At 45.8% G+C, this 23,840-nt stretch overlaps 1 protein-coding gene across 1 annotated transcript in view; it reads right to left on the bottom strand.

Moving 5' to 3' along the window:
• Positions 1-23,840, bottom strand: part of HASPIN (histone H3 associated protein kinase) — a 775,218-nt gene that overhangs the window by 60,962 nt on the left and 690,416 nt on the right. Inside the window, exon 15 of the mRNA XM_078671435.1 lies at positions 5,926-6,028. Coding sequence (XP_078527561.1) covers positions 5,926-6,028 — 103 coding nt within the window. The remainder of the gene's footprint in view (positions 1-5,925; positions 6,029-23,840) is intronic.

Below are 23,840 nucleotides of genomic sequence, written 5' to 3' on the forward strand. Positions count from 1 at the left end.
CTTGTTATATATTGACGTTTAGTAATGAGTATATGCAAATGCAGAAGGATCGTGTGCAATGAACAACTGTGCTTCGTATTATAATTATAACGTTTTCAGGATACAATGTGTACAGATTTAAGATGACTTTAGATTTACAAGTGCAGTCTTTAGGGGTGATTTCAATTATTTTTTAGGAGTATTTTGATTCCCAAAAGTGTTACTGGGACAGAGAAGCTTCCAGTATTCGAAAATGTTTGCCTTCGTGTGCTTAATGATAACTTTTTCACCTTCTCATATCTGGTGAGGAAGCTCCACTGGTGCAAATGTGTTCTATATTACTGACAATTTTGCCCACACAGTGCACCACTACTGATTTCACACCTAGCAATGGGCCGTAGACAAGGAGTGTTTGGTAAAGAATAGTCCATGTGTGCTAGCCACAGATAAGTATACAAATGTTCGATAGCGGAAAGACGTTGGTGGAAATGTACTGTTTGCACACAATACAACACTGGGAAGAGTACACCAACTACACCTGGCCACTTTCCACCTCCCCACAGACCCTTTGAGAGTCTCCAGATGAACATGCCCCCACTAAGAAGTACAAGTATGTGTTGGTAATAGTGTGCAAGTTCAGCAAACGGACTGAGGCATACCCATCAAGGAACTGTGATGCACAGACTCTTGCCAAATGCCTCCTGAAAGAGTTCATTCTGTGCTTTTAAGTACGTATGCTTTTGAGTTCTGACAATTGACTGGTGTTCATCTCACATGTGATTGAGGGGTTGTGCACGGGGCTAGGAGCTACACAGAAACTACATTGTGCCCATCATCCACCAGCAGCGGGCGCGGTTGAGAGAAATAATGGAGTGTTGAAAAACAAGATAGGGAAGATTTGGGCATCCACTGAACGGACCTGGATTGATGCACTACCACTGGCTCTGTTGTCCATGAGAAGTATCTCAGACAGAGTGACAAAGCTCAGCCCACATGAAATAGTGTTTGGACGGCCCAAAAATATTCCAGACCACATGTCTATTGTCCATCTGTCCGTATCTAATGATCTGCTTCTTCAATACTGCAAAAGACTAACATCGTCAGTTGCTGTGGGCCATTCCTGAAGCAGAGACACCCGCAGCCCACGGCCTCCAGCTAGGGGATTGGGTTTGGTAAAAGCCCACAATAGACGGCACTGTCTCCAACTTTGGTGGTAGGAGCCATAACAGGTCCTTTTGACAACAGCAATAGCGATCAAGTGTGAGGTCCTGACTTCCTGGATCCATGGCTCTCATAGAAAGAAAGAAGTGACACCACCGCCACCAGAGGAGCCTCCAGTGCCTTCCCCTACATCACATCAAGGACAGCCTCCTTACAACCTGCGTCCCATGAAAGGCACCAAGTGAGAAAGGTACCCAAGCTCATCCTGAAGGGTTGCGCGTGCTGCACACAGCAGAGAATGGAAGTGTGTGTAAGCCGGCCCCAACGATACATCAACTAAAGACTTATGAAACATCAACGCCCCAACCCCTCAGCCAACAAGCTGTAAAAACAAGACACCTTTACCTTCCTCATCACTTTGTTTACTTCATATTAAAAGTGTCTAAGTAATAGAAGTGCTTGATAACCTCTCAAATTACTTGAAGACAGGCACTAACGGTTACTTTCCTGTTTACAAGTATCATCACTGAGGCTCGGCATCCTTCCTCAGCAGACTTTTGAAAAGAGTGAAAGTGCAACAAAAGATAAGACATTCTTTCAACTATTTACACTAGCCAGACATACCAACGACTGGAACTATGCCTCAAGACTTTCAGAACAATGAGCGAAAAAGGCCAGCGGTGATACTAGCAATATTCACCCCCATTGCTGCCATTATAAGGACTACTGCCTAGTAGATAATAACATGCAGAATAATAGGGGACATCACATTTTGTCATCTACAACTATAGAATAGATACACTTACCTTAAAGTTCCTTTGCCAATGTTACAGACCACAACATTTAGAAATAGCATTAGGAAAGGTTAAAAAAAAGTACACACCACAAATATAATTAAGGAATGACTAGGTTTGATAGGGCACAAATTGCAAAGAATACAATAGAAAGGGAACATATTGCAAAAGGCCACCAATGATAGTGCTGCATAGCAGTGTTAGTTGTCAGAGGTTCGCAAGGTTTAGAGTAGTGGGTTGCACTGCGGTTAGGATAATTGCACTAACTGGGCACAATACAACTGTACTAGTTACAACACCCTGCCTACTAAGGAGTCATTTTTAGGTACCAACATGATGCTGGGGAAGTACTGCGAATAAGATGTAATGATTTGGTATCTGATGGAGTAATGTAGAAGCCGCCTTTATAATGTGACACCAAATATCTATTTTAAAGGCCTGGAGAACGTTGACACAAAATAATTAAAAGTTACTTAAGTTGCTGAAAGTATAGATGCTTTTGTAATGCAATGCTTTTTCAAGAACCACCTTCAGACAGTACACAACGCTAGCTTAGCCACAAGCGTATGGACACACCAAATGTGGAAGTGGCCCAGTCTACGTGCACAGTACTAGAACAGATGTCACAAACCATTTCTGTAGAAATTACCGTTACGGGTACATTGCATTATGTTGGGCAGTTCCAAAATGTCTCGAACACAGATCACATGGGTAGCAACAAGTCACAGCACCTCAGACCATGCAGGTACCATGCAGTGTTCGCATCTTCTGATTGGCCTAGTATTGTGCAACTTGCTGAGGCTAGGCTACTGAAGTGTCATAATCCTGTACTTTTACTGAATATATTGCATGAATACTGACGATTTTCCTTCTGTGGTTTGTACCAATAAAAGCTGTCAGAAACGTCACCTCTTCGGATACTCAGTGGCTATGCTGACTGTCTCCGTGCTGCACATATTTGTATTATCTTGTCATCTATATTACATTTTCTCTATCACATGTGCTGATTGCGATTATTTCATTTAGGCGACCACACCGTAATCTAGGCTCGGCAATACAAGAGCTTGAATCGCCATCTTGAAGACGTCCTGTGGTAGGAAAGGTTTGAGTTTCCTTAGTATACTCATCTGGTATTTAGCTCCCATGGAGGCATTGCTTATTTGATTCTGCATGTTCAGGTGTTTGTCTAGTGTGCTTCCAAGGGATTTAGCAGATTCAATAATGTGAGGAGAACAATTGAAGGCTGTTAGCTGTTTAATCCAGAGGTTGATCTTGACAGAGTGGTTAGGAGAAGCGATGAGGAGGAATTCCGTTTTGGAGGTGTTGAGCATGAGGTGGTTATCAATGAGCCAATTCTGAGTATTCAACAAGGTAGAGTTGAGTGAAATTAAGTTTTCTGGGGAGATATTCAGATACAGTTGTGTCATCTGCATACATGTAATAAAGAATGTTCGGAGACTTCAGTGCATTTGCAAGTCCATGAATAAGTTGAAGAGTATGGGTAACAATCAAGTGTTGTAATGTTGGTCAGATTTCCTCTGAGACAGCTGACAAGATGTGTGCCACTCTGACCCACAAAGCATAGGGGCACCCACCCAAGAGGCACAAGGGATTTATGCACCTGAGTGTGAGGCTGGCAGAGGAGAACATTCTTGTGGCAAATATCTTCATTTAGTTTCCACATTAGGGGACGTCATGGGGAATGATTTCGGGTTGAGAGGACTTGTGGATGTCTTAAACAACAACCTCTTTAGGGTGGGATTCTGGAGTAGAAATTCTGGGACCGGGTCTCTGCTGGCTCATCACTTACCTATTCACTAGGGAAGGGAAAGATTCTGGTTTCGTCCAAGTGGCCACCAGGACATCTGTCAAGGACTTAAGGGGTGGGGGGGGGTGGGGGAGGGAGGTCTTGAGGCCACTGGCATCACAAAGGTCATCAAATATATTGCCTTCATAATCATGGTCTTGGCTCCCCCAACACACAAACAATAGTGAGGCGCATGTGTATCAGGATCTGATTGGGCATATTTTCGAGGTCTGGGCGGAAGGGGATGGGTTTCAGAGTCCAATAAGATGATCGCTCTTCTCCCAACTTCAGTACTGCGGCGTTGCCCATGATACTGAAAGCAGCATTTGGAGTGGCATTGTGGATGGTGCCAGAGTCAGCAGAGCTGAGCATGAAGAAGGGAGTGGGACTCCAAATGGAATCAAAGGCCTGTTTGAGCTCTTGTGAACTCACCGATGGCCCGGGAATTCTGGGCACATCGGGACCAGCACAAGATAGGTTAAAAAATGGAGGGCTCACTCCACGGTTTAATTGTGTCCCTGGCGTTGTGTGACTGAGTGGTGTGAGTAGTGGGGCTGACGGAAACCAAAGCCTGACTACGTATGTTTCTTGGTCTTTTCTGACCGAGCCATGTTTAGTGCCAGAGATACACATCTACATGGTGTAAGTCAGTCACTGACATTTGATGACAGTCACAACACAGCTTAAATCCTGTTGTTTTAGGGGGAGACATACTGCACACTGACATGTTTTAGAAGGAAACAAGTCTGTCAAAATGACAGGACTCAAAAGCTCTGGATACGCATTAGAAGGTGCAAAGAGAATGTAACAGATGTCAGAGCGGGGAAGTGGTGCAAATATAGGGGCCCTGATGTCATATCCTGGGTGGAACAGATCAGATGCGGAGCCGCACAATGCCACCTGCTGATGCATATGGGAATTCATAGCAAACGTTTCCGGAACCAGTCTGGTGCACATAGAGAAACTCACAAGGTGAGGAGTCTGCCTTTTGAAGCCTCTATCAGAAATGAATTTACTGAAATGCACCATGGCATATGAATGCGTATTGCAAGCTGGCAAAGGATAGAATGGAGAAGCAAAGGGCGTTGTTAACAATGCAATCATTTAAAAAAAATATATATATATATTGACTGGGCAAAGAGACTCAACTATTGTATCACTCAAAACTGATTTTTCTATTAGGCTAAAGGTTGATTAAGCATTGCCACTAACCTTTTCTCAAATTTGATTTAATCAGCAATCATTCTGAATATTAAGTTGAGATGAAACTTGCAACTGTACATCTGGACTTTGTGAATTTTTCTCCCTCTGTGCATGCTTACTTGTGGGCTATGTGTCTATATATGTGTGCTGTGGTACCATATTTGTACCTGCATTTTTATTCCCTGTGAGTCAGCCTGTGAGTGTTGGTTTGTAAACATATTAAAATAAGACTCTCACTGCCTTTCCATGGCATCTCGATAATAGTTTAACAATCCAAACTGTCCATTAAAATCGGATTCATCACACTGTTGTCCCCTTCCACCAACTGATTTAACACTCTTATTTCCACTTGCTTATAAGTTAGCTTAGTTTAGCTATTGACCAGCACTCCACTTTGAGGAAGAACATCCTAGCTACAAAGCTCGGTCCTCACTCTCTTCTTTTCACCTTCTCTGACATCTAGTAGTTTATAGGTAGCTTTATACAGCATTAAGGGCTGTATGTGCAACCAACATAACGTGTCTCAGACTCTGAATGGATGAAGGAATATCAATTAGTCAAGATCCTGAGGGGCTTGTAGATCTGGGTGACTTTATCCGCTGGTCTATGTACGTTGCTGGCAGAAGTGTTGCTCTGTACATTCATGGATGTCCACAGGTATTTTACTCTGTATATTTACTTGCATGAGTCATCTATGGTACTACATGCATGATGTGTGCCTGCATGTGTGTATGCCATACATTGGATTTGTCAATGTTGGTTTCTTATGAAAGCCCTGGTTAACATAAGGATAGCAAGTATTTAGAATATATGGTATCTTAATGTTTTCAATGTTAGTCCTGAATTCATAATCAAGGGCATTGTTGTATATATCCCATGTATTGAATATTATTAATAATAAAACGGAAGCAAGTCCATTAAAAAGTGAATACATAGCAAGTACTTTGAGACCAAAATCAAGGTAAATGTTTCACTACATACCCGTTCTCCTCTTTCATGGAACGATAGATGTCAAACTGATAGTCTCCTTCTCCATGGAAAAGCTCCTCATCCGAAGAAATGTCACAAAACACAGTCAGTCCATCTTAAAAAACAATAATACTGAATTAAACCTCAATCCATGTAAATGAGCAAAACATTTCCAAGTACTCCGCTTTGTTCCTTGAGGGCTTAACTTCCTTCCCCCTGCCCACTTAAGATTTACCTTCTATAGTTAGTGAATCAAACTTGGGCCTTAGGTGTTGTAATGCAAAAGTCTTTTGCAAAGACAGACCCATCCTCCTTCCCCCATGCTGTCTATTATCTGCAAGCATTGGCTTTGACCACAAAAGTAGACTTAAATTCTCAGATCTGAGCTCAGTCCTATCTATACATTGGTCAGCCTTTGACACAAGGTTAGGCAGTGGTAAAGTGGGCCAGTGATAGAGGATCTCTTACCCAACTGGAGAAGGAAAAATAATTTTGGGATGATTTGCCTCCATTGATATAAAAAGCTTTCACCCCCTTAAAACACACAGGTCAGACTTTTGAAAAAGAAGCAGAAATGCAATGCCTCTTCCTGATAAATAGAAAATTGAGACAAGACTGTGGTACAAAGTCTTACAAGTTAATTTATTAGTCAATCATTAACGGGGCTCCGTCTCTTCAGGGATTCAACGTTTTGGAAGAGACAACTACTATGGCAGTGCATTTCAGTATATTAGGAATAATTATTATTATGGCAACTTGATGGATCACGTCAGTCAAGGTTTATGAATAAGAATCTCTAGAAATTGGGATGGTTGCGCTTGTGAATTTCTGAAGTATAGCCATAGCAAAGAAAATAAATGCAACTAGTCAAATAAATGGTATACAGAAGAAATGTTAGGCTGTAAAGAGCGGAACTGGCAACTAAGCTTCCAATGCATTTGGAGTTAACTGCTTGTGACTTCATACCTCTCTAACCTACTACTGCACGCAACAAACAAGTTACTTACCTTCAGTAATGCTCTTTGTAGTGAATAATCTGTCTGATGGCAGATTCCTTACCTTTGAATATACCCCAGTGTTAGAACTGGGGGTGTCTAGTTGGCAGTGGTTTGCACCTATGGCCAAATAGGGACCCTTGCTTCTAGTCAGGGTAAGGGGGCTACACTCCTAAAATAACCCCTGCTCAACCCTGTGGTAGCTTGGCACGAGCAGGAAGGCTTATCTCAGAGGCAGTGTATAAAGCATTTGTGAACACATACAGTAATACAGTGAAAACACGACAGATGAACACAGATTTTATAAATATAAGTATTCTTTTATATAGACTTAACACAAGACCCAAGCGACAAAAATCCACAATACAGTATTAGAAAAATAACTCTTAGATGGTAAAAATAGCTTAGTTCACAGTTGATGGAAAATGCAACACGTTTCTCACAAAGTACCTTTGGATGCGTAACGCAAGATAAACAAAAGGCTCGCAGGGAGAATGATGCGTCGGTTCCTTGCTTCGAGGGTGGGAGCGATGGGTCTGTTCCTGCTTGCGCAACGTAGGCGTTGCGACAAGATGGCGCCTCGAAACGATACGACAATATGGCGTCTTTGATGCGATGTGAAGACGTGAAGGCGATCTGTGCACGCCCGTCAGCCGTGCAGCGGCTCTGGAACTTATGAGCTGCGACAGGACCTGCGACACACTTCTTACGGTGATGCGACAGCTGCGGATGCGACACGCTTCTTCTCATTGAGTCGTGCTTTCAGCTCCCTACAATACGCAGGCCTCTGCAGACAGAATTCCCAGCAAGGAAATTCAGGGGGGGAGCTGGTGGTGAAGTCTTGTATCCCTGATACTTCAGCAGGAGGCAAGCACAATTCAAGCCCTATGAGATTCTTCTTCAAGATGATGAAAGTTCAATAAAAGTTCCTTCTCCTTTCATTGGCAAATAAGCAACCACTGCAGGCCAACCCCAGAAAATAGCACAATGGCACAGGGGCAGTCAACTCCTTCAGCTTCTTTGGGTTCCCCTCCTTGGCAAAGGTTTGTCTTGATTCCCAGAAGTGATCTAAAGTCTTGGGTCTGAGCCCCAATATTTATACCAGTAAATCCATTGAAGGCATAGGGTGTCTGTGCCCAGCCAAAAACTGTTATGTGCAGCTTCCTGGCAGGAGGTGGACACAGCATTGTTGAAAGCAGACCTGGCCCAGGTAGCTGAAAGGAAATCTGATCCCCCCTACTCTCTATTCTATGAGGGCTCAGGGGAGTGAAAGGAAATCTCCGCCCCCACTCTATTCAACCAAGGTCCTATTCAGCCCAACCCTGACCCATCAGACTGCTGGAGCCCAAGCCCACCTGTCACTCACAAACCAGAAATGCAATACACAACCTAGTAGAGGCAGGCTGGATGGTTAGGTAAAAAAAATACCTACTTTCTAAAAGTGGTCTTTTCAAACACAGAATGTAAAAATCACCTTCACTAAAAGATGTATTTTAACATTCTGAGTTCAGGCATACTAAATTTGTTTTTCTACCATGTTCCCTGGGTCCGTTAGGATTATAAGATGTTATAATCAAGCTGCCCATTCTGGCCTATGGGGACAGGTAGCCTTGCAATAGTGAAAAACTAAATTGGCTGTAATTCACTATCAGGACATGCCAGACACATCAGGGCATGTCCTACCTTTTACTTACAATGCACCCTGCCCTTGGGCCTACCTTAGGGGTGGCTAACATGTAGAAAAGGGAAGGTTTAGGAACTGCTAAGTGGGTGCACTTACGAAGTCGACATGGCAGTACTAGACTGCACACAGGTTCTTCAATGGCAGGCCTGAGGCACACTTTACCAGCTGCTTCTGTGGGTGGCACAATCAGTGCTGTAAGCCCACTAGCGGCATTTGATCTACAGGCTCTGGGCACACATGGTGCACTCTACTAGGGACAAGTAAATCAAATAAGCCAATCTTGGAGTCACTAATCGATTACAACAATGTACAATAGGGAGCACTTGCACTGTGGCACTGATAAACCTGGTAAACCAGCAAAAACATATAAAAAACAGAGTAGACAACAGCGAAAAATGGAAGGGAGACCCACGCCAATGGTGCTAGGTCTAACACCCAGGAACCAGACTCAATAAGGTAAAGTTTCTTCAGCAACGCTCTGATGTGCCACTACATGGCGCCATGCAGCTCAGTACTGCCCTGGAAGTGACGAAGAGGAGACGTGTATAACCACCACTACTGCAGGCATTTATCAATTCATTTTTCGCCTTTAGGTGCCCTTACACATGGTATGTTAACCATTGTTGACACCAGTGTGATCACTCTTAATTTGGGTTCTTTTTATATGTTAAAAAGAGGCCACTCCACAGAACAGGAAAGTTAGGAATCTGCAGCTACATAAAATATCCACTATAAAGAGTGCGGCTGAATGTAAGTAATTTGGTCTTCTGATGGATGCTTCTAACCACAGATTCCTCACCTTAGAATAGATACCAAAGCAGTACCTCCTCAAGTGTAGGGTCTGCCAAGAGGACTCAGACCAAAGGGTCTTGCAGGAGTGCCTTTGCACATACGCCCACGATGCAGCCAGTCATATGTCAAGGACAGGTACTTAACATGCCAAAACTGAGGTAGCAGCCTTAGCCATGGTGGAATAAGATCTAACACATTCCATCTGCTGCTTTTTGACCAGTGGGTAGCCTACGCTATTTCAGAGGACTCTCAACCTCGACAGGGTCCTCTTTGGCACAGCACACTTACTTTGCACCAGAGAACCCCAGAAAAAGCTGATAGTCCACACAATATTCTTTAGTAAGATCAATATAAAAATGTAAAGCGCTTTTGGGGTACCACCAATGAAGCCTCCCCTCTTTGGATATGTGAAGGGAGGACAATAAAAGCTGGCAGGATGATGTATTGTCCAAGATAGAAAGGAATCATAACTTTAGGCAATAAAGCCGCCCCTTTCCTCCTTACCAGTTAGTCCAGAAAAAAGTGTTTAGGGTAGTTGAACCAACAGTGCCGGAAGCTCACTAACACAACAAGCTGAAGTACTTGTGATGAGGAAGACAGTCTTTAAATCATGCGACGCAGTGAGGAACCATACATCAGTTCAAGGGGCGTACACGAGAAATGTCAAGACAAATTTTATATCTCATGAACGGCCTAGAAGGACACGCATGTCAAAACTTTAATCATCATCATAGAAGGTGATCTAAACAAGGCCCATTGATTTGGTAAATAGGCTGAAAGGGCTGACAAGTAACCTTTTAATAATGCCCACTGCAAGACCATGCTGGGCCAAAGACAAAACTAATAAAAGAACATTTAACAGCTTGGCTTGTAAAGGGCCAACTTTGCAGAAACCACAGTCAAGACACAAATTTGTCCCAGGGCACGACTTAAATGGACTTTGTGTAAGGGCAACTGGTGGCGAGAACGACTTCCACCACTTTGGCTGGCACATCAAAAGCAGTCAACTGCTGCAGCTCAATCTGCATGCATGGAGGTGTAGATTGCACAAGTTCAGGTAAAGCACCCTGCCCTGATGATGTGAGAAAAGATCCTTCTAAAGTGATACACAGAACAGAGGGAGGGCTCATGCCCAAATGCTCCAAGTACCACACCCTCCTGGCTCAATCCGGAGCCACAAGGACTTTCGCCTGGTCGTTTTCATCTTTTTCAGAACTCTGGAAGGAGAAGCAGGAAGAAGTACCGAAATCAAGTGTTCTATTCCAGTAGGAATGCATCTCCCAGTGAATATTCTTGTGGAAACTAATAAAAAAAACAACTAGCCAGGCTTCTCCCCCACTCCTGGAAGATGACCTGCACCACCTAGGTATTTAGACTGCGTTTTTCATTTGCCCTGGCATTCAAGGAGTCCACCAGGTGGTTTGCAATTAGGGAAATGCCCTGTTGCTCCAACTCCAAAGGTGCTGATCCTCCTGGCACAGGGCCCTGAAGCCCACTCCATTCTGCTTGTTGGAGTAACATTAGGCCGTGGTGTTTTTATTGTGAGAACCTGCACCTGCCTCCCCTTCATGGACCAAAGCAAGGCATTCAGAGATAGATAAATGGCAAGCAACCCAGCCAAGCTTCTTCTGGAGACTAGAGTCCACTGAGCTCCACCACCCACATTCAGAAGTAATGCATCCGTCAACACCGTCTGTTGTGGCTGGGGGAGGGAGAAGTCCCTGCCACTGGATTTGAGCAGCCACTACTGCAGATCATGAGCAAAATCTGGATGGAATTGAATAGCCTTCCTTGAAGCTGGGCCCATTAGGACATTGGATTCGTTTGTAGAGACCGCATATGCCATCTGGTGTAATCGACGAGGAGAATGCAGGAGGCTAAGAGGCAAAAAGACTTTCTATTACTGAGACCAAGGCTGAAACATTGGAATCGTAGCTCAAATGCAATGTCCTGTGTTGGTTGCATGGAGAAAAGGTCCTGAATTGCATTGTATCCAGGATAGCTTCAGTGAATGGAAGCCTCTGCAAAGGAGTCAGGTGAGACATCTGCTGATTGATTGTGAACCCCAAGAATAACTGGAGCAGGGGTCTTAAACCTTTTCTGTAACAAGAGCTACTTTTGTTGAATTAAAAAATTGACCCAGAGCTACTAATAGTGATGTAATAATGACCACACCAGACTAGTTTAAATCAGTGACCACCATGTGAGAAGTCAGCCTGGCATATGATGTCTACTAGTTGTAGTGGGCACCGTGCACCAGTCTAATCGACCCTTATTGATGGTGGTTGTAAAGTCAACCTTATAGAAAGCTATCCTAGTGGTAGCATGGACCAGCAGTCATCAGGCTAAGACTTCAGAGAGCGCATTAAGCTAGTTGTTTTACCAAATATAATCCCTTGAGTACCAAATGAAAGCACACCACACAAGGTATATATCAAATATATATGTATTTATTCTAAACACAACCCCTTTGCACTCTTTATGAGGTCAGAGGTAAAAGTACAATACAAGGAACTTAATTAGCATACAATAAGTTGCACAGTATACGTTTTGCCCTAGGGGCCTCACAAAACATATACTAAAATAGTGGTATAAGAACCACGTCTGAGATAGAAAGCAGGCCTAGGGCCTGTGGAATCACTGGGGCTTCTACGAACAACCAAGGGTTAGGAAGTAGGAGGCCAATGTGAGACACGTGCAGAGTCTAAACACAGCCGCGGGTTACCATTGACAATTTACAATTTAAGGACACTTCTAAATGAACTACGATGGAACCCTTTTAGACTTAGACACTAGGAAGGCCAATACCCTCAAGACTACCAGATTACTCGTGTTACCTCACCCACAGATGCCGGGTGCTTAGGTGTCCTTTGGTGTCGGGTTTCGTCGTCGATTTCAATGGAGATCTGCAAAGAAGTGCTGCAGGCGACCAAAGGAAAAGTGTCTGGGTGGATCCAACGGTGGATCGAAGATCGAAGATCTGAAGAACCAGAAAGCAGAAGGGACAGAGTCTGGGTCACTTGCCAGTGACCAGGATGGCTATGGAAAGCTGCCAGCCAATGTCGGGTGATTTCAGGTGAAAAGGTGAAGTTTGTCTCTTCAGCCACGAGGTCCAGGAGGCGTCGACGACAACCAGGAGCTGGATTCGAGCTGTCCCACGAAGGATCTAGTTGACTGCAGTGTCGGTATCCGGATTGGACCCAACAATCCACGCAAGATGTCGAGATTGGCTTTGTTGCAGACCAGCAAGGTCTGTGGTGCTTCTACTTTGTACGGAAGCTGTAGCAAGCCTGAAGCAACCAGGAAAGCAAGTTAAATTCAAACGTAAGTCTTCAGGGGACTCACTAGCCAACGGATTAGGAACCGGGAAGACATGTCGAGCTGAAATGCAAAAGCGGGGCCCACGGGACCCTCGTGGAGTGTGGGCCTCTGAGCTTCGGTGCAAATGGTGCTCGGGCTGGGGTTTCAAGCACCCCAATGCACAACTTTGAGTTACCTTGGGAGTCGATGCAGCTTGCAAAATGCAGGATGTCCAGGAGTTCCGGTCCCACGTCTCGCGTGTCCGCCACAGGTCTCAGCTTTGCTGTGAGCGAAGGTCGGGGTCAGAGATGTCTGGAAGTCTGTGTTCTGTGTCGCAGATTCTTCGGGATCTGGCGGGAGCCTCGAAAATGCAGACCGGCAAAGTTGCTGTTGGTGCCTGTTTGAACAGGGTGGTCAATACTTGACCACAAGGGAGATGTCTTCCGTCTTCCAGTCAAAATGGAATGTCGAAGGTCCAGGATATATGTTTCAGAGTTTCGTCCAGGTTAATCTAAAGTTCTAGGGACTGAGATCCTATACTTATACTAAGTTTAGAGGTTGGACTAACTTTAAGGTCCCTCCTATGGGTGGACCTGGGAAGGGGGTGGTTACACCCCTTTCCCTTTGTCGAGTTTCGCGCCAGAGCTGGGGCTGAGTGCCCCAGGAACCGGTTTGAACTGGGAAATGTACGGAACACCTTGCGTGCCCCAGGCAGTGTCTGGAAAGCATTCACTGAATGCAGCCCTCCATGCCCCAATACACAAAAGCCTGTCTGGGGAGGTGCCAGTAACTCCCTGGGAAGGAAACCTATTGTCCAGGCCTCCCCTGCCGGTGTTTCGTCCAGTAGCAGGAGGACAGGCTCGTGTCTGTGGCAGCAGCAACCATTTTGTGATGCTGAGGCTCTGTTTAACATTAACCGGGTCTACCAGTAACTATATGTCCTCTCCCGCTAGAAGGGTGGAATGCTACCCCCGCCACCAGAACTGGTTGGGGGGGGGTAGTATTCCAAAGTGTTTGACACCTTACACAACATGTTTTGAGAAAGCCAACCCAAAGTTAACCGTGAGGATTATAATGCACTTAAGAGTATATGGTATGGCTATATCATAGAACAGCTATAAGGAGATGGTTTCGAAAGCTGCAGAGGAGCTCAGTTCTTGCTAGGGCACCCTCTCACATAAAACCAAGCACTCTGCCTCCAGGATTGTTAAGGCCTGCCATAGGAGTGACTTATAGGTTACTATGTGTCTATATATATGGTAGATATAGATATACTATATCTAAGTAAGGGGTGATTACACCACCTTACCCAGCCTGTAAGAACAGACCTGTGGTGTCAGTTTGGAAGGCAAACCAGGGGTGGCACAATACATGCTGCAGCCCCTGGTAGGCCTAGGGTGAACCTATGCCCTGGGTACCTATGGTACACTATACAGGGGCTCACAAGGGTGACCCAGTAACCAATATGGTATGTACCTAAAGGACATGGTATCAATTTAGAGAGAGTACAGCTAGGCTGTGGGCCTGATTAGCAGGGCCACAGCCAGACTAAAGTCGAAAAACCAGAGAATCACAGTAAAAAGTGGGGGTAACCATAGGAAGCAGACCCTACTCTCCTACACAACCCAACCCCCCCCCCCAAACGCGGGGACATTAAACTGACCGTGACCAGTTGAGTCTTCATGTTCTAAGAGGAAATATCTGGAGAGTCCATTGGCATTGTTATGGTTACTACTAGTTCTATGTTCCACTGTAAAGTCCATTCCCTGTAGGGAAATGGACCACCTGAGCAGTTTGGGATTTTCACCCTTCATCTGTTTTAGTCACAAGAGGGGCTTATGGTTGTCTGAACTTTGTAGTGAGTACCAAACAAGTATGGTCTCAGCTTCTTCAGGGCCCAAACCACAGCAAAGGCCTCCCTCTCAACAGCTGACCAACGTTTCTCTCTAGGGGTCAGCCTTCTGCTAATAAAAGCTACTGGCTGGTCTTGACCATCTTTATTCAATTGTGATAGCACAGCCCCTACCCCCAACTCAGAAACATCTATTTGAACAATGAATTCTTTGGAGTAGTCTGGACTTTGCAGAATTGGTGCAGTGCACATGGCCTGCTTCAGGTCATCAAATGCCTTTTGACAGCTGACTGACCACTGAACTTTCTTAGGCATTCTTTTGGAAGTTAAGTCATTAAGGGGTGTCACAATGGAACCATACCCCTTGACAAATTTCCTGTAGTACCCAGTCAGGCCCAAGAAAGCTCTGACCTGAGTCTGGGTGGTTGGAGCAGTACAGTTCATTATGGTCTAAATTTTGCTCTACAATGGTTGAAACTGGCCTCGAACTACCAGGTGGCCAAGGTATACAACCTGACTCGGCCCTATCTGGCATTTGGTAGCCTTGATAGTTAGGCCTGCCGTATGCAGGGCCAAAACATTTTTCAGGTGGATCAGGTGATCTTCCCAGGTGGAGCTAAAGACAGCATTATCATCTAGATAAGCTGCAGAGTAGTCATCCAGGCCTGAGAGGACTTGGTTCACCAACCTTTGAAATGTGGCAGGTGCACTTTTCAGACCAAAGGGCATTACCACAAACTGATAATGTCCACTAGGGGTTGAAAATGCGGTCTTTGGCTTTGCATTATCAGCTAGCAGCCAGCTGTCAGGTCAAATGTGCTCAGAAATTTGGCAGATGCCAACCTATCTATGAGCTCATCTGCCCTGGGTATTGGATGGGCATCTGTCCTAGTGACAGCATTGAGACCTCTGTAGTCCACACAAAAACTCATCTCTCTCTTACCACCCTGGGAGGGAGGTTTAGGCACAAGGACTACTGGACTGACCCAAGGGCTCTCTGAGGGTTCAATAACTCCCAATTCCAACGTCTTCTGGACCTCTGTCCTGATACAGTCCCTGACATGATCAGGTTGCCTGTAAATCTTACTTTTAACAGGCAGACTGTCCCCAGTGTCCACCTCATGAGTGCACCAGGTAGTCTGACTTGGAGCCAGCAAAAACATATGTCTGTAGGCCTGCAGATCTTGTCTGCAGTCATTCTGCTGTTGGTCATTGAGGCTGCCTGCCAAGGCTACACCATCAACTGAACCATCATCAGGGTTCTGAGAGAGCAGGTCTGGGAGAGGGTCACTCTCTTCCTCCTGTCCTTCATCAATAGACATGAGCAAGCCCATGTCTGCCCTGTCAACATATGGTTTCAGTCTGTTCACATGAAGCGCCCGGTGGGGGCTTCTGTGAGTTCCAAGGTCAACCAGATAGGTGTCTTCTCCCTTCTGTTCAACAATAGTGTGGGGTCCACTCCACTTGTCTTGGAGAGCTGCTGGGGCCACTGGCTCCAACACCCACACTTTCTGTCCTGGCTGGTAAACAGTCAGTACAGCCTTTTGGTCATGCCAGGCCTTTTGCAATTCCTGACTAGTCTCAAGGTTTGTGGATGCCTTTTTCATGTACTCTGCCATCCGGGAGCGGAGACCAAGTACATAGTACACAATGTCTTGCTTGGGAAGTTTGAGAGGTAACTCCCATCCTTCCTTCACCAGACAAAGGGGTCCCTTACAGGATGCCCAAACAAAAGTTCAAAAGGGCTGTAGCCAACCCCCTTCTGTTGGACTTCTCTATAAGCAAACAAAAGGCAGGGCATTAGGATGTCCCATCTCCACCTGAGCTTTTCAGGGAGACCCTTTAAGGTCATGTTGAACCTCTCAACTAGACCATTGCATTGTGGGTGATAGGGTGTGGTGAACTTATAGTTCACTCCACACTTCTTCCACTTGCAGTCAGGTAACTAGACATGAAGTTTGCACCTCTGTCTGATACAACCTCCTTAGGGAAGCCCACTCTTGAGAAAACTCCCAAAAGGGCTCTTGCCACAACAGGTGTTGTAGTGGTCCTAAGTGGAATAGCTTCTGGGTATCTGGTGGCATGATCCACTACCACCAGAACAAACCTGTGCCCAGAGGCTGTTTGGGGATCCATTGGTCCAACAATGTCAATCCCAACTCTTTCAAAGGGAACCCTCACCACAGATAGTGGTATAAGGGGGCCTTTGTAGTGCTGACAACAAGGGGGTGACTGGGCTGTTCCTAAAAGAATAAAGAGAAGAAAAATATAAAAGGAGGAGAGGAGGGAAAGTGTCGGTCACGAGGGAAGGGTATGTGCTCAAGTGGACAAACACCCCTGGGTATCCAATTTGTTGGATGTAATGGCCTCACACACCCTTGCGAGTGTCATGCTTCATCATCGGCATTGCTCCTCGTCGGGCAGGCGGTGCAATGCCCAACGGGCTCACCTCAAGGAGGGGCTCTTTATCGGAGATCTTTTATCCAACTGCCTTATGGTGAAGTGCGGGCGAGGGGCCAGAAATGAGTAGAATGTGCGGGTGAGAGTAAAAAGTGGCTCGGGGTACCGGAGACAATTTTATTCTGGTGGTCCCCTGCCACTAGTAAAATCAGGGATAGCCGGTATTCATGGGAACAAAAGTTTCCCAGAGTGAACCAGGGCTAAAGGTGCAAAAATTGTGGTCAACATGTTTCTCGCATCTAGTTTATTAACTGCGATTCTTCAGGACCTATATACAAAGAAACCTACAATCTACTTAAACATGATCTAGTCATAAGTATCAGTTTAAAAAAGACACATTTGTTGTACTACCTGTCTGACACTGTTCTTACCTAAGGGTTAGGATTGAGGGGTGTCAACAGTACCCGGCGGATCTGGCATCGGGCATGAAGCCAATGTATTTGGGTTCTAGATGCCTGTGCCGTAGCCTGCAGCGCCTACCCTTCACACCGGGTCCGGACCGATGCCAGATCCGCCGGGTACTGTTGACACCCCTCAATCCTAACCCTTAGGTAAGAACAGTGTCAGACAGGTAGTACAACAAATGTGTCTTTTTTAAACTGATACTTATGACTAGATCATGTTTAAGTAGATTGTAGGTCTCCACATTTGGGGCTGAGACTGTGGCAGGACCTTCCATTCCTCTTCTTGTGAATGGTAATTTCAGCCCGACTGGATCGCAACTGGTCCCATCCTCTACCCTACTTGTTGCTATGCCTTTGTAGTGCTGCCTGCTTTGCCACTGGCTTGGCAGATCACATAGGAGTGACAAAACTCCTTGGTGTCTTCTGACATGTGAGGCCAGTGAAAGTGAGGGACAAGCCTGTCATAAGTCTTGTTCTGGCCAAGATGTCCTGCAAGGGGAATATCATGGGCTAGTGTCAAAAGGAAGCCCCAAAATGCCAAAGGTATGACCAACTTCCTGGAAGTACCAGGCTTGGGGTCTCTAGCCTCTGAATACAGGAGCCCTCCATCCCAATAAACGTTATAGGTTCCGTAGCATTCCCTGCAGCCTCAGCCGCAGCTTGCTGTCTGAGGGGTTCAAGAGAAAGGCAGTCCAACTGCGCCTGCCTCAGATCTGCCCTTGAAGGTCCCCTTGTCCCAAGAAACTCAACCTGATCAGGCTCAAGCTCTTCTAGGACAGTTCCTTCTTGGGTCTCACAATCAGCTTCCTCAGAAGGCTGATCCTTATCCTGAGGCAGGGGGAAGGCAAAGCCTTAACCCTACTGCTTCTTTTCCTGGTAGGCAACTGGTCCATTATTCCAGAATCCAGTGCCTGTTCAGTGTTGCAATTTTTGACCTGTGACCTAGTCACAGCAGGCACATGTGCGGAGATGCCTAACATTTCTGCATGTGTCCTATACTCCACTTCAGACCAGGCTGAGCATTCTAGGTCATTGCCAAGCAAACATTCTACAGGGAGGTCTGAGCTAACAACAACCTTCTTAAGGCCAGTTACCCCTCCCCAGGAGAAATTAACAACTTCCATATCATGTGTGGTAGTGACATTGCTGGCATTGGTCACTAGATACATTTTACCTAGCATGATCTGTCCAGGGTCCACAAAGTTGGGTGTCACCATTGTGACAATGGCACATGTGTCCCTGTAGGCCTGAGCCACTTTATTATTGATTAAAGGAGTTTGTTTGTACTTGCCCAAGTTATTGTGACTCACAGTAGAGGACATGTATATGTCCCCATGAAAGATCAACACAGCTTGAGTTGGTATTCTGACTAGGCCAGAATCCATCTCAGTTCCCAGGGTTAACCCTACTACACCCTTCTGTTGAGAACCACCACTTGGAGCTGAACTAGGGGGAACAGTTGCCTTAGGGGCAATGGTGGTCGGAGCAGTTCCTTCTTGGTGCATTCACTGGTCCAGTGAGTATTAACTTTAACTTTACAAATCTTGTACCATGGTTTCTTTGGACCTTCTTTCTTTTTGGATTGTTGGGGACCCCCACCATTAGAAGATTTTTGGGGACCTTGAGAAGACGTCTGGTCTTTTGCTTTCTCCCCACCCTTTTGGTCTTGCTTCTTCTGGTCACCACCTTGGTTCTGTACCTTCTGCTTCACCCTGGTTCTGACCCATTTATCTGCCTTCTTACCCAATTCTTGGGGAGAGGTCAAAACAGAGTCAACCAAGTGCTGATGCAATAACTGGTTCTGACAATTATTAAGAATCTGTTCTCTCATTATAAGGTTATACAATCCTGTATAGTCACTTACTTTACTGCCCAGTAACCAGCCTTCCAGAGCCTTAGTAGCACAATCTACAAAGTCTGTCCAGTTCTAAGTCTGTGTCTTCTGGGTGTCTCTGAACAGCAACCTGTACTGCTCAGTGGTTAAGCCAAACCCATCCATCAGAGCACTCTTCAGGACATAGTAGTTGTCAGCATCCTCTTCTTTAACAGTGAGGAGCTTTTCTATACCTTTGTCTGCAAAGGAGAGCCACAAAATTGCTGCCCACTGACTTTGGGGTACCTGCTGTACTTTGCAGGGCCTCTCCAAAGCAGTTATCCACTTGTGGATGTCATCCCCGATCTGATAGGGAGGGACAAGTTTGTTCAGGTTTCTATGGTCATGAGACCTATCCCTACCACTAGGGATATTGCTGCCACCAGTAGGCTCAAGCCCACACAATTTTCTATCTCTTTCAAGAGCTAGGGTCACTTTTGCAAGGGCATCTTCTTGCCTCTTGAGCCTAAGCTGGACTTCTTTAATTCTAGCTTTGTGCTCTCTTCTCTGAGGGAAAGCCATTCTCCTTTGAGCTGAGGCAGAGGTCCCTACTGACGAGTCAGAATGCCCAGATTCTCCTGAGAGAGATCTGTGCCTTCTGGGCTCACCATTAGGCCTGACTGGAGGAATAGAGGGAGGCCTTCTTAGGCCCTCTCCACCCTCAGGTAGTCCTGTGTTTCCCAGGTAAGGTTCATTAACCTCATCCTGGTATGCATCCTCATCATCTTCATCATCCTGGTTGGGAATCCCACTAGGATCTTCTTCTGATGAAGGATGGCCCCCCTCCCTGCTACCATGTGCCTCTGGGTCTGATGCTTTTTCTAAGTCATCTGCCACTAAAAGATTTACTAGGTGCTAAGTGGTTGGACTCTGTCCTTGCCTTAACTTTCTGACTACACACAAGCTTCTCAAATCTTGAAAAGTGAATGTACCATACTTAGAAGGCAGCACTGGGCTGTCTTCTTGCAAAGGCACACTAGGACCTGCCTTTAAAGCCATGACTAGTGTGGTGTGGTGCGTGCACCTACCTACACTACTTGATACCTACTAGAACCTCTCTAGAAGTTTTAGTCAGGGTGTGCTAAGCCCTTACCACCTACAACTGCTAAGTGCAGTAGAACTTATGTATTATAAGACTTGATTCATATGTACCTACAGGTACCTTGATGTGATTTTTCAAATGATATTTGCAAGATTATTTGGTAAAACAATGCAAGCTCTTATCCCATCCGCTGCACACCAGTGTGAGAAGTTAGCCTTGCATATGATGTCCACTAGTTCTAGTGGGCACCTTGCACCAGTCTAATCGACCCTTATTGATGGTGGTTGTAAAGTCAACCTTATAGAAAGCTATCCTTGTGGTAGCATGGACCAGCAGTCATCAGGCTAAGACTTCAGAGAGCGCATTAAGCTAGTTGTTTTACCAAATATAATCCCTTGAGTACCAAATGAAAGCACACCACACAAGGTATATATCAAATATATATATATTTATTCTAAACACAACCCCTTTGCACTCTTTATGAGGTCAGAGGTAAAAGTACAATACAAGGAACTTAATTAGCATACGATAAGTTGCACAGTATACGTTTTGCCCTAGGGGCCTCACAAAACATATACTAAAATAGTGGTATAAGAACCACGTCTGAGATAGAAAGCAGGCCTAGGGCCTGTGGAATCGCTGGGGCTTCTAGGAACAACCAAGGGTTAGGAAGTAGGAGGCCCACGGGAGACGCGTGCAGTGTCTAAAAACAGCAACGGGTTACCGTTGACTTTCTATGGGAAACGAACAAGTTACAAATTTACAATTTAAGGACACTTCTAAATGAACTATGATGGAACCCTTTTAGACTTAGACACTAGGAGGACCAATACCCTCAAGACTACCAGAGTACTCGTGTTGCCTCACCCACGGAAGCCGGGTGCATAGGTATCTTTTGTTGTCGGGTTTCGTTGTCGATTTCAATGGAGATCTGCAAAGAAGTGCTGCAGGCGACCAGAGGAAAAGTGTCCGGATGGATCCAAGGGTGGATCGAAGATCTGAAGAACCTGAAAGCAGAAGGGACAGAGTCTGGGTAACTTGCCAGTGACCAGGATGGCTATGGAAAGCTGCCAGCCAATGTCTGGTTATTTCAGGTGAAAAGGTGAAGTTTGTCTCTTAAGCCACGAGGTCCAGGAGGCGTCGACGACGACCAGGAGCTGGATTCGAGCTGTCCCACGAAGAATCTAGTTGACTGCGGTGTCGGTATCCGGATTGGACCCAACAAGCCTTGGCAAACGCAATCACGCAAGATGTTGAGATTGGCTTCGGAGGAGACCAGCAAGGTCTGTGGTGCTTCTCCTTTGTAGGGAAGCTGGAGCAAGCCTGAAGCAACCAGGAAAGCAATTTAAATTCAAAAGTAAGTCTTCAGGGGGCTCACTAGCCAACGGACTAAGAACCGGGAAGATGCGTTGAGCCGAAATGCAAAAGCGGGGCCCACGGGACACTTGTGGAGTGTGGGCCTCTGAGCTTCGGTGCAAATGGTGCTCGGGCTGGGGCTTCAAGCACCCCAATGCACAACTTCGAGTTACCTCAGGAGTCGATGCAGCTTGCAGGATGTCCAGGAGTTCCGGTCCACGTCTCTCGTGTCCGCCACGGGTCTGAGCTTTGCTGTGAGCGAAGGTCGGGTCAGAGATGTCTGGAAGTCCGTGTCCTGTGTCGCAGATTCTTCGGGATCTGGTCGGAGCCTCGAAAATGCAGACCGGCAAAGTTGCTGTTGGTGCCTGTTTGAACAGGGTTGACGACAAGGGAGATGTCTTCCGTCTTCCAGTCTAAATGGGATGTCGAAGGTACAGGACATATGTTTTAGAGTTTCGTCCAGGGTAATCTAAAGTCCTAGGGACTGGGATCCTATACTTATACTAAGTTTAGGGGTTGGACTAACTTTAAGGTCCCTCCTGTGGGTGGACCTGGGAAGGGGGTGGTTACAGCCCTTTCCCTTTGTCCAGTTTCGTGCCAGAGCTGGGGCTGAGTGCCCCAGCAACCGGTTTGAACTGGGAAATGCATGGAGCACCTTGTGTGCCCCAAGAAGTGTCTGGAAAGCGTTCACTGAATGCAGCACTCCCTGCACCAATACACAAAAGCCTGTCTGGCACCTCCCTGGGCAGGAAACCTATTGTCCAGGCCTCCCCTGCCGGAGTTTTGTCCAGCAGCAGGTTGGCAGACTCGTGTCTGTGGCAGCAGCATCCATTTTGTGATGCGGAGGCTCTGTTTAACTTTAACCGGGTTTACCAGTAACTACATATCTTCTCCCTCTAGAAGGGTGGAATGCCACCCCCGCCACCAGAACTGGTGTAGTATTCCAAAGTGCTTGACACCAACACGACATGTTTTGAGAAAGCCAAACCAAAGTTAACCGTGAGGATTATAATGCACTTAAGAGTATATGAACTTCTCAGAATTGAAAAATCTAAATGCAAAGCATTAGAAAGGAAATGGCGCAAAGATTATAATCATGAAAATAAGAAAACATACAATAAGGCAAGAAATGCATATCACTCCTCCTGTATCAAAGCGCGGGCCCTGTACGTGGCAAATTCCATTAACAATGCCACTAACAAAGCAAAGACTCTATTCAACACAGTGAAGGACCTAGCAGGCGCTCAAACAACGGCTACTACCCGCCCTTTAACAAAAAACAATGTCAAGACCTTGCGACATTTTTTAATGATAAAATTGAAAACATTATCCTCAACATCACTACCAGGCCCTATGATAATTGTTCACAGCAGGATGTCCATAGGCCACCGGGAAAAGGGAACTCCCTTGAGAAATGGCCCCTTGTAACTATGGACTCTCTAAAAACATCCCTGAAGTCCATCTCATCAGGCTCCCCTTGCGATCCTCTACCTGTATGCATCTTAAAACAACTTGACACCTCCCCTCTGAGCACGATAGCAGACATGCTAAATGCGTCCCTCCAAGCTTCCACAGTCCCGTCAAGCTGGAAGCACGCTATGGTAACCCCACTATTGAAAAAACCATTAGCTGACCCCACGGTTCTTTCCAATTATCGACCAATATCTTTACTCCCCGCATTTTCCAAACTCATGGAAAGGCATATCCATTCCGCCCTCACTACCTTCACAGAGGAAAATAATCTTCTCCACCCATCCCAATCAGGCTTCCGAGCAGGATACTCTACGGAGACCACCTTGCTGAGTGTAACCGAAAAAATTCGCCAACTCCTGGATGAGGGTCAAACGGTCGCACTCATTCTTTTAGACTTGAGTGCGGCGTTTGATACCATATCACACAATACTCTTCTGGCAACTCTAGAGAGAAACGGCATTCGTAGTGATGCCCTACAGTGGATCAAGTCCTTTCTCACCAAGAGAACCTTCCAGATCAAATCCAGTATTGCATGTTCAGACACGTTTCCCGCCCCACATGGAGTCCCACAGGGCTCCATCCTAAGCCCGTTGTTTTTTAATCTGTACGTTAGACCATTGGCAGACTTGGCGGACTGCGCAGGCCTGACTTTAATGTCCTACGCTGACGACTCTCAAATCATCTTTTCACTATCAG

This window comes from Lissotriton helveticus, chromosome 12 (genome assembly GCF_964261635.1).
Source record: "Lissotriton helveticus chromosome 12, aLisHel1.1, whole genome shotgun sequence".
NCBI classification, from domain to species: domain Eukaryota; kingdom Metazoa; phylum Chordata; class Amphibia; order Caudata; family Salamandridae; genus Lissotriton; species Lissotriton helveticus.